The sequence below is a fragment of the Cheilinus undulatus genome, linkage group 7, assembly GCF_018320785.1.
Source record: "Cheilinus undulatus linkage group 7, ASM1832078v1, whole genome shotgun sequence".
Lineage (NCBI taxonomy): Eukaryota > Metazoa > Chordata > Actinopteri > Labriformes > Labridae > Cheilinus > Cheilinus undulatus.
In genome coordinates this window covers 44,568,622-44,582,398 of record NC_054871.1, presented here as the reverse complement: position 1 = coordinate 44,582,398, position 13,777 = coordinate 44,568,622, and the positions used below count along the sequence as shown (strand labels likewise).

Genomic DNA, 13,777 nt, shown 5'->3' with positions numbered 1-13,777 from the left:
TTAAAAAGAAATGTGATCCAGTTTCGATTTGCTTTCCTACAGCTACATCTGAGCTGATAGCTACCATGGCAGCAGCCAGTGGATACACCAGTATACCCCACCCATAACAATCGCAAACCCATACAAAAGCAGACCAGGAGAAGAGGGAAAACATCTTTTGCATCAAGCTTTTCGTGCTGCTCTTTACTTTTGTTTTAATATAGAAATGTTGCCCAGTTCTGACAAAACTGCTGCTGTGGCTAAGTCTGAGCTAAACACTCCACTAGCAGCAATTACATACGACCACTCACACAACAACTAACCCCCAATTTCCATATACAGTGTGCACGCCGTGGAGCACTGGCAAATCATACTGCGGAGCACTTCGCTCCCTCTCTAGTCTATCCGAGCATTTCCATAGCCAGCACTCCAGACCGGCAGCGGCGTGTGCCTGGACCGACACTTTGCTCAGCTTCGTTTCAGATAGGCTGCAGGTCCAGTTCAGCGCTGGCTGCTGCCAAACCTCGTAAATTCACTGTCGTTCAGAAAGCAACAACCATGGAAGTCACAAGCGTAGAACATCCGGTTCTTTCAAAATAAAACACAACGCATGGACTCCCAATTGTAAATCATCACTACATCAACGTCTCATCCTGCAGCGAGAGCAAAGGGTCACCGAGAGGTCGGTGGGTCACAGAGCTACAACGGCGCCTCGTTGACAAGGAAAAGTTAACTTTTGGGGATATTTAGCTAGAGAATTTTGCATAAAACCACAGATCCTTTAAGCAAACATTAACCTTTTAACTTCCTAATGTACTCACCCAATGGTGGAAGCAATAATATCATGGACTTATACCAGAAAGGATGATAATTTAACCCCAAAAGGTAAAATAGTCCGCTGTTGACATACTATTCCTGCGTGAACTCACAGTTCTTCCCTGTGGGCCGCAGCGCTGCACTCTAGACTCGCTTCCAGTGGGCGAGGTCGCTCTCCTTCGGTTGGAGCAAACCTGCCGCGCGCATGCTCTATATGGAAATCAGAGGTAACCCTTTCCCCAAGTAATGATCGCAAACCCATGCCAAGGCAGGAGATGAAGAATAGGTTAAACATCTTTCTCATCATGATTATCCTTTAGTGTTGTTTTTTTCCTCTATTTTAAGCAGAAATATGGTCAAGTTTTGGTAAAACTGACACTATACCAGAGCCATATCAGAGATAATCTACACACTAAAAGCAGCCATTGCAAACATTTTTGAGTATATCTAAACTCCACCCATAGCTAGCGCCTCTTTCTCCTCAAATTAGGCTGTTTGGTCCAAACAGTGTTTGGCTCAGCACAAATGTTGTGGATTACAGCTTTTCAAGATGGATGACAGAGATGGAGTTCAGCAAATCCATCTGCTTTGAAAGGTTAAAAACACAACTGTTTATGAAAATACCCATAAATGTCCAAATTCCCCTCAACATCAAACTAATTTCCAACATTTATACAAAAATGCTAAAAATTCAAAAGCAAAAACCTCAATAGAAACTCTCTAAAAGGTTTAAACAAATTGCATAAAATTTCCATAAAAATATCATAAAAGTTTATAGCAAATTCTCCCATTAACTCAAGCAAATTACTGGACAATGGGTTAATGGATGGATGGATCCACCCATCCATGAACTCATTGTTCAACTTCAGTCAACATTCTGAATCTCAAAAATTTCTTATAGCATTTATTACTATGTGGTAGAAAAGCCCAAATGTAATGTCCTGTTATATGAATGCTGGGTCTCAGGAGGTTAACGTTACTGTATCTAGCAACTGGGCCAGAAAAACTTCGGGGCAACTAGGCAATAGATCAGGGACCCATGATTTATAAAGGGCCCAGGGTAGTAATTAAAATTGCACCAATGGACCAGCTGACTACCAGATTTTGGGGCCAGTCCTCTCCTATTTGACCGATATGTTTGATGATCCCAAGCACATAGTCGTTTCTTGCCATTACATGCCATACGTCAAGCAGAAAAACTGCTCTAGACCTCAGCATAGAATGGACAGAGCTGACAGACCACATGCTGCAGCCGTAAACAGCTAGGTGCTCTACAGCAAGAAAAAGATTGGAAACATTGAGGTTTAAAATGGAGGTCTCCTTTTCCTTGTCACTTTAAACATCCATGCTGTCTGTATATGGAGGTGCTTCTGCTGTCCCATTTATCACATGCATGCAGTCGTTAAAGTGTGGTACCTTAGAACAGCGGTTCTCAACCTTGGGGTCGGGACCCCCTTGGGGGTGGTGAGACACTGAGAGGGGGTCTCCAGGTGCCCTAAAAAACACTAACAATATTTTTTAAATGACAGAGTTGCCACTTTACACCAATTTTGTCATTTTTTTCTACCCCTTACCAAATTTTGCTGTTTAAGCTTAATGTTGCCTCTAATGTTCCATTTTACCAAATTTCCACCAATTTTTGCTCACTTAAAACCATTTCAGCCACTTTTTAACTCCTTTTTACCACTACGTATGCCCATTTTTGCCACTTGCAACCCATAGGCCTCAAAAGCTTAACTTTGATTTGTTCCATAAATGTTAGTTCATGCTTCAAATACTCAGACTGCAGAGACAGAACAACCGTAGCTTCTTTTCTTATCCTAAAGCCTGCCTATCTACAATGGACCATAGTTTTGTTGGCCTCCATGGTCCCCCACCAGAGAGCTCACCCATTTATCCCCCTTTATCGACGGCCTTGTCTGCACACGACTATTCTTAATTGTACATGGCTGTGTTAAACGACCTTTAGGCACAGTGGGGTTCCCCGGTCTCTGGCGTCTTTATTTTGGGAGTCCCAGGCTGAAAAGGTTGAGAACCACCACCTTAGAACACAGATAAATTAATACTCCAGTGATAATCTTATCTTAAATGATTAAACCTCACTGTGTGAGCATGTGATTGCAAAGACTGAGCTGTAGTCAGATGTTTTGCTGAGTTATCCTGAGTTTGCCGCTTAATGTAGGCTTCATATCTGCCAGGACACTCTTGTAAATGAGATTATTGATCTCAATGTGGTTTTCCTGGTTAAATAAATTCAATGAAAATGTCTGAATTGTCATTTGTTTACCAGCCAGCTTAGCATTTATGGCACCAACCAAAATTTTAAATCACAGTAAAATGTCACAACTATTTCACTCAGGCAAAGCTCTGGTACAGCTGCTTCTGTTTGACCCTGTAACAGACTGCCTACTTGTCCACAGCGTACCTGGCCCCCAGCCTGTTGGATGCTAAAAGCCTCATATGACCCTGAGGAGCATAAACAGATATAGAAAACGGATTTATGGACCTTACAATTTAATGCAGTGCTATACAACAGCGCTATAAACTTCAGCCTCTGATATTGAGTTGAATCCATCCTCTCAGACAAGAAAAATCGAACAATAAGCTTCAGAAGGCAAAATCTGATGCAGAGCTGTTGAGTTGGATTGTGTTAAATTGTGTCAGCGTTGATAATATTCTGTTGTTTTGCATTGGGAAAGACTTTTTCCCCTTCCTCCGCTATCTGTAATCATTACCCGCTGCAAGACTTCCCTGGTTCTTGAGCTTGGTCCACATTAATCAACCAAGCCGGAGAAAGGAAATGAGAGGCTAGTGCTACCCTGCTCTCTCTCCGTAAGGATTAAAGGCTCAGTGTGGCCCGTTTCGAATTAAAATTTCATTCACTGTAACATTGCCCTGATGAAGCGGTGGGGGATCCAACAACAAAACGTGTGACTAATGGTGTATTGCCAAATGGCTGGAAACACAATGGCTTCAGATGAATAATAAATATCGGTTTCATTCACTGCAGCACCACCACAATCTATCCTTTTGGCAGGCCAGAAACACACAGGCCAGTGCCTTTGTGCAGGAACAGCCTCTGAAATCCACCAATGAACTCACAGTTTTGGTCTGATACAAGCTCTCTGCATTTAGAAGCGACTAATATTCAGTTAGATAAAAGCTAAACTTGCTTTGAACAGGCTCATTTTTCATCAGCTCATGCATATTTTAGTGCAAAAAATGTTTCCTGACTGCAGCTATGGGTTTAATGCTGCTAAAAGGTCTCATTCACTCATACTTGTCTCCCATCCCCACTTGAGGAAAATAAAGAATTCACGTGTTCTGCTTCATTCTTCAGCTTTTATGTTGGAACAAAGTTAATGTAAAACTCTATAGGACTTTTGCACTCTTCCATGTGCTTGGGTGTGCAGTCATGCACTGATTTAGATCCATCCTTTTTCATGCGTAGAAATCGACTTCTGGGATGTGTTTGCTCATGATAGCTCCTTTTCCATCACAAGCTGTTATATGCCTGCTACCATACCCATCCCAAGTTTGTCGCACCTATCCAGATTTAGGCTTTCATTTCACACCCACAACACATACTCTGTTCCTGTCCCAGCTCCTGCAGGCTTGCTGTTGGCAGCGTGAGGTATATTTGTACAACGGCTGAGAACACATTAGCACATCCGACCACATCCTGTCAACACAGTATGAGCCGAATAAAGAGGGAATTACTTGACTCTGATGTATAAATGAGTCTTACAGCAACTTCCTACCTCCTCAAAGTCGACTTTTTAGGAGGCAGAGGCGTGCTAGCGGCTCAGCTGGAAAAAGAGGAAAATCTCAGAGTTTTTCAGACAGATTTGGACCGAGCCTTTTTCCTGTCTGAGTCAATCGCTGCTGCTGCATACAAAACAGAGAGACAACATCATACCAGCTTTGGAATAAGACTTTTATTAGATGATTCATCAGGTCACAGTTTCTATATCCACTTCAAATATGTACTCTTATGTAAGGGGTACTGTGACCTCAAAGAGAGAGCGAAACTTGCTCAGCGCAACTATTCCCAAGGGTTTCTGTTAACAACACAATAAACAAAGTTGCTGCAACCAAGTGTAGCACAAGTTTACTTTTAGAAACTTAATTTAGAGTAAACTCATAAACAACATAAGAAATAATAAGGCTAAATTAACTCAGAATACTCTAAACTCGAAAAGAGGAAGAAACAAACTGATATCAATATTCAAACTCAAGAGACTCAAATAAGGTTACTCAAAATTCTTGTATTAAAAATTTGAACAAAAGTAAATACACAAATAAAATAATCGCAATAACAAAAAAATACCGAGAGTCCTTTTTTTAAGCTCTTTCTTTCAATGGGGTAAATTAGAATTTCGTTTAAACACTTTGTTAGGTTTCAGCTCATCAATAAAAGAAAAAGAAATACTTAAAAGTCCTCGGGGTAGTTTTTTCAAAAGTCAACTTAAATAGGTATGAGGGAAAAGGGGTTCATTTGTCCTACCGGCCTGGAAGGTACATGTTGGGTGAGGGGGATGATGATGATGAAGACGATGATAATGATGATGATTATGGGTGAGGGGAATGGTGATGATGATTGACCTGGGTTTAGCTTGCCATCCAAACTCCGGGGGAAAAAAAAACCTGGCCAATTCGCGCTTGTCTATAATCTTTAAAGCGGTCCTTCGTCGAGTCGAGCGGTCCGTCTAGTTGTTCAGACGTTTAAAACAGGAGTTTGATTCATCAGTAGGACTGATGATGTTGTAAAGTTTGTTTTATCGAAGCAGACTGTTTGGTGCGTGCGTCCTCTCAGCATCTCTCTGTGTCTGTGTCTTACTTCCTGTTTAAAAATACGGCATGTGTGCTTCGATTGGCTGTAGTGTTGCGCGAGATTTAAAACAAGATATAATGAGATTTGACATTTTCCGCTGTATAATAATGGCATTTGATTATTTAAGTGTCACAAATAATTGATTACAATTTAAACATCTTTGTCCAAAATTTACTATACATAATTTAAACACAACATTATTCACAAGGTTTATTCTTTTAATTCCTTTGTAAAAAACAAATATTAATCTGGTCATTTTGTGATGTGGGTTACACAAGGCATAACCTTTATCTCCTCCTAACATCCACCAACTTTCACAGAGATGTATTATTAGGTTCTTAAGTAAAACAATGTTGTTAAAGTTGATAGGTGTTAGCCGTCAAGTTCATGTTATTGAAAATAGTCTACGTTCAGACATTACAACACTGTATCTCATCATTGCATCACGCAGTAAAGTTGTTTAATATCTGGCTGTAAAATTGAAATGGAACTGGATAAATAAAGTGAGTTTTGCTCCACGCTCCGTCTTTCAGCTGAAGCAAACTGACTTCAGATTTTATGCAAGGATTACCATGTAGTTCTATCACACAAATTACTAGCAGTTTTGAATGTTTTTGAGCATAAATTAGTAAATCTAGCTGAAAGCCAGTTAGTCAAGCTTCTCAAGTTTGCAGACGACACAACCCTCGTCAGACTCCAGTGGGTTTAAGTCCCAGGTGGGATGTGGACCACCTGGTTCAGTCAGAACAACCTGGAGCTTAACGCTCTGATGACAGTTGAGATGGTTGTAGACTTCCACGACCTGTACACCTCCAGGACGCTAAGGTATGCTGGTAAAATGCAGCCGACCCCTCTCACTGCGGACACAAGCATTTTGATAACCTCCTTTCTGGCAGGAATCTGGAATTCATCAGCCCCACCCCCACCCCCCAAAGTAAATTTCCCAAATTTCACACCTGACCTCCACACCTTGGCCAGAGCTGTTACAGCCCACCACTCGACAGCCTGCAGAAGACAGGCCAATGCTCTGTGCCTGTGAAATTTAAAATCTGGTGTTTTCAGTTTACACAATTCCAGTGCTTGATGTGGCCCCTCAAACTGTGGACATCACCTTTACAACAGTCCTGAAGTCGTGTCCGCCTTGTTGTCTTTCCACAATGACATTGTTTGGGAGAAACATCTTGCAGCTTCCACTACAGTCCCTGAGCCTGGGATACAAAAAGGAGAAAGTGTGCCTCATATTTGAGCTGAAAGACTCACTGGACTTGTCCATACAAATTGCAAACCTGTAAGTTTGCACTGGATGGAGCGGAATCCAAGCAGCAGACCAGGCCATCAGTTGACTCAAACATCAGGATACAATTGGACTTACACTGAGGTTTCTCATCAGGGTCAGATATGACATACTCCCCACTCTGGAGCCTCCACCTCTAATACAGCTCAGAAGAATTCTGCCACCTCTGTAGCACTCCGAATCCATGCTTGAGGGACATCCTGCAAAGTTACACTGTCCCGGCCGGTGCAGATGGCTTGATCTTGCGCATGCTCACCAAAATACTGGAGAACCACAGGCAAAGCAGCAAAAAGGGCCTGCCCCAGTACATCTAAGCAGCTGATCCAGTTCATCAGGCAAGGAAGCGCAGAGCTGCTCCTCAACAGAGAGGTCCTGTCTGTCATTGGGATCACAACTCTGCAGTCAGATATTGAGCTCTGGTTGGCATTCCCCAGGACGGTGATCACGGCTGAGTTGACTGTTCCATAGGAAGAGAGAATGGAGGCTGCCTTCAAGAGAAAGGAGGAGAGGTACGCTGAACTCTCTGTACCAACAAACAGGGTGGAAAGCCTTCACCTTTCCAGTGGAGTTGGGGTGTCAGGGCTTTACTGGATCCAACAGCTCCTGAAATCCCTTCACTGTCTGCAAGGGGAAGAAAGCTCTGGAAGAGCTTGCAGAGGACGCAGAGCAGGGGAGCTTTTGGCACCGAAGGACGGACAAGGCATGGAAAAAGGGGTCCTGGTACAGGCTGTGGGGATCGCTGCCCCACCACCTCCAGATGTTCCAGGATTAAATAAGTTAGACATCAGTTAAGGGTGGCTCCTGACTGACGGCCTGTCAGAGGTGTGGCAGTCAGAAGTGCCCAGCAGGTGGAACCACCTGTGCCCACTTGTTAAGCAAGAAAAGTCTGTTATCTCCCAAACTGTAATTCTTCGGGATATCAGGGGTTACTTGTCAGACAATCATTCTAAATGTTTACTTCTTGAAACTTTGTCAAGACTTGAATCTTTTGATTAAAAAGTAAAATAGAGTTCATTATCATAAAAGAGCTGTTCATTAGTTGTTCCAAGAAGACAGTACTTCTTAGGTACTCACAGTCTGCTGTAATTAAGCCAAAGCTAATGAAAAACAAACCCTGTCAGACGTCTGGAAATTGAAAACCAAAAATAGTCTCAGAGCTTTTCATGAAGTCAACGTTGTGGGGAGGCTTGGATTGATGGTTGCCCTGGCAACGAAATGCTCATTGGCTCTCATCATATGTTCCCCACTTCTCAGCTAAAATAAAGGAAAACGTTTCAGGCCAACTTGAATGATGGATGCTATTTCCAACAGCAAGATAACACAAAGTAAATGTCACGACTCCAGCAGAGATGAGAGATGCATGTGAGGTTAGACTACTTCACATTAGAAGCTGACTGCTGCTCCATGTAAAGCATCCATGCAGGGTACTCTCCATACCGGGGCTGTGGAATACATTTGAGCTCACTTAGTTTCAGTTGTAGTCTGTATTACTAAAATGTCCATTTAAGTTGAGCAGCTATTGCAAAGCAGTTTCTTTCTTGAAAGCAAGGAAATGATCCGCACTGCTGTGTCTACTGTCTTCAAATATGTGAGACCTTCCCCTATATTCTGTTTTACATTCTAGGCTAGTCAAGAACCTTTTAACAGAGGAGACAGGGCTGGTCCCATCAAGTATACTGCAAACGGCATCTGAAGGAGGTCACTCATTAAGTAACATCTCTGCTATGTAACACTAACCACTGGCAGCATTGCTGAAACACTCTCACTAAACCACCGACTCATCCCTCTTCCTTCTTTACTCCAACTTCTTCAACCTCTCCCTCACTCTCTCACATGGCCGTTGGACCAGGAGGGATTGGGTGGGCCAGGGTGAGCTGCTGCTCTGGGAGAGGGAGGGACGGTTGGATAGGGGTTGGATGGAAAGATGAAGTAAACAGGGAGGGAAGAGCTTTTTAGTCGTTGAGTTCAACAATCAGAGCATGACGTCACTGATTGCAGCACAAATTCTACAACGCTCTCTCCATGATTTCTCTTCCTCCATGTCTCTGTCTCTCTTCTCTTTCTTACTATTATGAATACGTAGGGTTTGACATAGGGAAAAAACACATTTTAAAACACAGTTCTTGTCTGTCAGTATCACTGACATAACAGCATTTAGGCTGGTACCTACATTTGCAGAATAAATGTGTGAAGCTCCACACTGTAAAACCAAAATAGTTATATTAAAAAATCATGCAAATAGATTGCCTTAAAGATCTAAGTAAATATAACATTTTTACCTCAATAAAGTCAACTAGATGTTGTGTGCTGGATTTACAAACGCTTTTCAAGTGTTGGACACTTGCACTTTAAGAAACCTTGCAATTAACACTTGATCAATTAAGTAAGATGTGCCATTTACTAGGGTTGTTTCCTATTCTGATACTGGTATCGGAAATACATCTGATACTGCTCAAAATGCAGGTATAAGTATCGGCGGGTACACCAGAGTATGTACTGATTCGATACCGTTTTGTTTGACTTTATATTTTACTTCGTTTAGCCATGCTAAATTTTAGCGCTACAAACCGGAAATCAATTCTTCTTCGCTTCCACTGTATGAAGGGACTTTGGTTTTTAGCACAGCAGAGACCAAAGGGACCCGCTGCAGCAGCAGTTAATGATGGCTGCGTGACAGTTTTTCTCTGTATTTGATCGTTAAAACGCCAGACCGGCGCTGTCGTACAAGCAAGAAGTGACACAGTTTATCAAAAGTTAAATAATGTTTGAACCATAAATCGTTGCCTCTTACTTGATTTTCCTCTTGAAGCTAGCTGTTTTTTTTTTCCTTTTGATGCATTTGAATCCTTTGTGGCAGCATTTTCAGCAAACCTGGAACTGGAGTGACTTTTGGGGACTTTAAGGATTAAATTCACACCAGTAAACCCGATACTGAACGTCTTTTTATCCATTTTAATCGAATTACGATCATTTATTACTGCTAGTTCGAATGCTAACCGCCATATTGTTTTGCTCTGTTGAGTGTCTGTCAGCCAATAGCAGACTGTTCCATGATCACATGATGCCGCACAAAATAGCAGAAATGAGAAAGGGTTCAATGCATTTGATAATGTATACATTAAGTACATATATTTATAAAATTGTTAATATGTGAGTTGTAAATTCTATCTTGCATTTGGAAAAATGCAATAAAGTTTGTATTAAAAAAGAGAGAGATAGAGAGAGACTGTGTGGCAGGCTCTCTACATTACTGTTGTTTTAATATTTAGCAGCAAAACTCAATAATCAGCAGTAAAACAACTTTAGGATCACAGAGATGCTGTACATTATGATTCTATTTATTGAGCCATGTTCAGAGTCAATATAGGTCTAAAATAATTTGCTTATCTCAACAGTCAGTCCAGAAAGTTCAGACTGGTATCGGATTAGTACCCCCGTATCGGCCGATACACCTTGTCATCGGAATCATATCGGGAAGGAAAAAATGGTATTGCAATAATTACTAAGTGAAAAGGACAAGTCCATTTCATAGTAGTTATAAAATAAATACATATGTTTATATATTTTATATACGATGACAGCTAACCTGTCTCACAACGGTCTAAACCAGAGGTGAAAAAAGAGCACAGCTACTGTACTAAACTAAAAGCACAGTTACTCCAGTTGAAATTTACTTAAGTAAAATTAATAGTACTTGTCTATAAATTTACTCGATTAAAAGTAAAAAGTATTTAATTTAAAGTTTACTTTAAGTATTGAGTACCGAGTAGCTTTAAGAACTTGTATGGTAAAATTTTATCTTTCCTTATTAGCAAGAAAAACAAGAAAAAAGATCTTCAAATATGTAATTCAGGTAAAGTCACACTTCTATTGTAAAGTCAAATACACCGCAAAATTGGCAGTGTTGATTTCACATATATAGAGTTGAATCTATAAATTTAAACCGCACTTTTCAAAGTATTACAAATCTTACAGTATGACAGAGCAGCAGTAAATCTTGGCAATGCATACTGATAGATAATATGGACTATGCATCCTAAGTCATAGACAGGACCCCTAACTCAGAGGATAACTTCACTCATAGTGCAAGTGTGTGTGACAACAAATAAGGCAATAATCTACTTGAAAAATGACCAAAGAACTCCAATAACAACAGGTAACATCTTAACACAAGGAAAACAGTTGAAATACATCTTAACACTCTGCCCAAGGGCATGATGGGAAAGCCTGCCAACACATCCCCCAGATTTGAAATACAGTGTAGTCAACAGAGGTGGAAAAAAGTACAAGAGTGTTGTACTCAAGTAAAAGTACAGTTACTCTGGTTTAAACTTACTTAAGTAGAAGTAAAAGTATTGATTTTATAATGTACTCAAAAAAAATACAGGTACCCTAAAAACTACTCAATTATAGTAATCTGAGTAAAAGTAATTAGTTTCTCTCTGACCCTGGTCTAAACACAGCTCACATCCTCTATTAGTGGGTAAACAATCCATTGTTTAGTGAATTCTGCTTCAAAGCAAGTCAAGTTTCTTTCTTACAACTCTAAATTACCAGATTTGTGTTGTTTTTCTACAATATGGTCAATGTCATTTTTAAAAAGGCATAAATTCAAACAGCAAACAGGGTAAAATAATTCCATCCAGCTGCTCCTCTCTAACCGACAGCTCCATAAACAAACACCTTTTATATCAATCTAAAGCTGAGTTTGGAGGCACAGACTGTATATATCTGTACTGATAAGTTCATAGTCTGTTGCCACTGAATAGTTTCTCTCGCAGGACAATCACTCCAGGACCCTTTGCTCTTTTTCTCTCTCTGTTCTCTCACTTCAATGTCCTCTCTGTCCTCCATCCATCTCTCCTCCATCTCCTCGCTTTCATGCCAGTTTGACGGCTGGTCCCTGAAGTGTTTGTTGTGGCCTTGCTTGTTTTTGCTACTGAGCTTTGTCCGCCCCACTTCAAAACCACCTATCCCTTCCTCCTCCTCACTCGCCCTTCCCTTTTTTCTATACTTTTATCTCCTTGTTCCGTTTCTACATTTTTTTTTATTTCCATACTTGAGGAGGACAGAACTCCGAGCTCAAGTAGTTGACCTTCAGTATTTTGGTTAAGTGGGGCCCATTTGCAAAAAGCCCTCTTCACCTGTCTGTGTTGATTGCCCATGTCTGCCTTCCCTATAATTCTTTACGCACTCTCGTGGCTGATATTGTTGCAGAGATTGAACGGCTCACTATTATGTCTCCTTGGTTTATAGTCCTCTTAAATCTGTATAGTTGGTCTTTTATGTTTCATTGGCACTGCAGACCAGGCTGTGCATTCCTCTTCTTAAACACTGTGTTTGAATGCCACAGTTTTTGCATTTTTCCACATGCACGTTTTGCATTTTTTTAGAATAAGTTTTTCAGATTGTTTTTGAAAGTTTCTGACATATTATCGCTTGTTTTTTTCCAGATATCTTCAGCGATCTGTGTACAGCAGCACTCTCTGACTCGGATGAAAATGAAGCCAGCACATGGGGAGATGTGTCTCAGGACAGCAGATAAACCCAAATTACTATTGTAGTTTGTTATAACAGACTACAACCATTTCTACTGGATTGAAACACACGGTGGAGGACTCAAGCAGTAGTTTTTCAACTGTAATTTCCTAAACTGAACTTAAAATATCCATGACTTTGATTTTTCTACTTGTGGTTCTTCATGTTAGACTATAGATATGGCCTGCTATTATCTAACACCTGTAGTTTTTCCTATATGACTTTTAAAAGCTTCTGGAAAAATCTGGAATCTAAACCTTGAATGTGGGAAAGCCATATAAGACTTCAAATTCAAGGAACTCCCAGCTGTCATTAGTGGAGAGCTGAACACTGCATGGATGTAAACACTGAACTTTTTATCTGAACTTGGATGATCTCACATCATGTACTGTAAAAAAAAAGAAGAATGCAATTCCCAAGTGGATGGGCTGGATACCCGAAATTCACATCTCATTTCTGACTTGGATAACTTTTGTGAAAACTCCATGTGCAGGTTGTGAGGCAGCCCTGGCAACCTGCCCTGTTTTGCTGCTATGCTGCGCTAAAGCAAAACTCTCCCAGACCAGTTTCCAGCTCGACTGACTCGCTACAGCGGCTTCAACTTTTCAGGTTCAGACACTTCACAGTAACAGCAGCCTGCAGAAGAACCTAGAAGCTGTCTGGCTTGGCTTTCCTCATCTTGTTGGAGCATCGACATTATGTCATTACATCGGATATATTATCTCTACATGCTGTTCTCACTTTGAGTTCCAAATCTTCTGTGAAATTGCTCTGAGATGTTTCAGAACATCTCCTGTTCATATTTGACTTTTAAAGCTAGTTAAATTTCTCTCTGTGCACTGAAGGACAAAAATATTTAAATATGGTTGACTGTCTTGAAAAAAACTTTTAATGATGCATTTCTTGTTGCAGATAGAATCCCTTCATATTAACAGAAAGTATTCACCCCTTGTATGTTTTGCCCTTGTATTGTTTTTTTTAATTAATCATGGTCAATGTATTTTGGCTTTTTGACAGAAAAATGCTAAAAAAAAAATTTAAAAAAAAACACTTCAATGTCAAGTGACAACAGATTTCTTCAAAGTAAAGTCAATTTAATTACACTATGTAATGTAAACTAAGTAACTGCATTCTTATTCACCCCCTTCAGGTCAGTATTTAGTATTTTCACCTTTGGTTGCAATCACAGCACTGCTAATTTATAATAATAATAATAATAATAATAATAATATTATTATTATTATTATTATTATTATTATTATAAATAATTATAATAATTATATTAATTTGCTGCATTCATTTTACCCTCTACGTTT

At 40.3% G+C, this 13,777-nt stretch overlaps 1 protein-coding gene across 5 annotated transcripts in view; it reads left to right on the top strand.

The window, feature by feature from the left end:
* mcf2l2 (MCF.2 cell line derived transforming sequence-like 2) overlaps positions 1 to 13,667 on the top strand; it is a 203,842-nt gene extending 190,175 nt beyond the window's left edge. For 4 of the 5 annotated variants that reach the window (XM_041792053.1, XM_041792054.1, XM_041792056.1 and 1 more), the window contains exons 30-31: positions 8,548 to 8,621; positions 12,377 to 13,667. In XM_041792053.1, coding sequence (XP_041647987.1) covers positions 8,548 to 8,621; positions 12,377 to 12,468 — 166 coding nt within the window. In that variant the 3' untranslated portion in view covers positions 12,469 to 13,667. The remainder of the gene's footprint in view (positions 1 to 8,547; positions 8,622 to 12,376) is intronic. The other variant, XM_041792057.1, reaches the window with a different exon arrangement.
* The last annotated feature ends 110 nt before the right edge of the window (positions 13,668 to 13,777 follow it).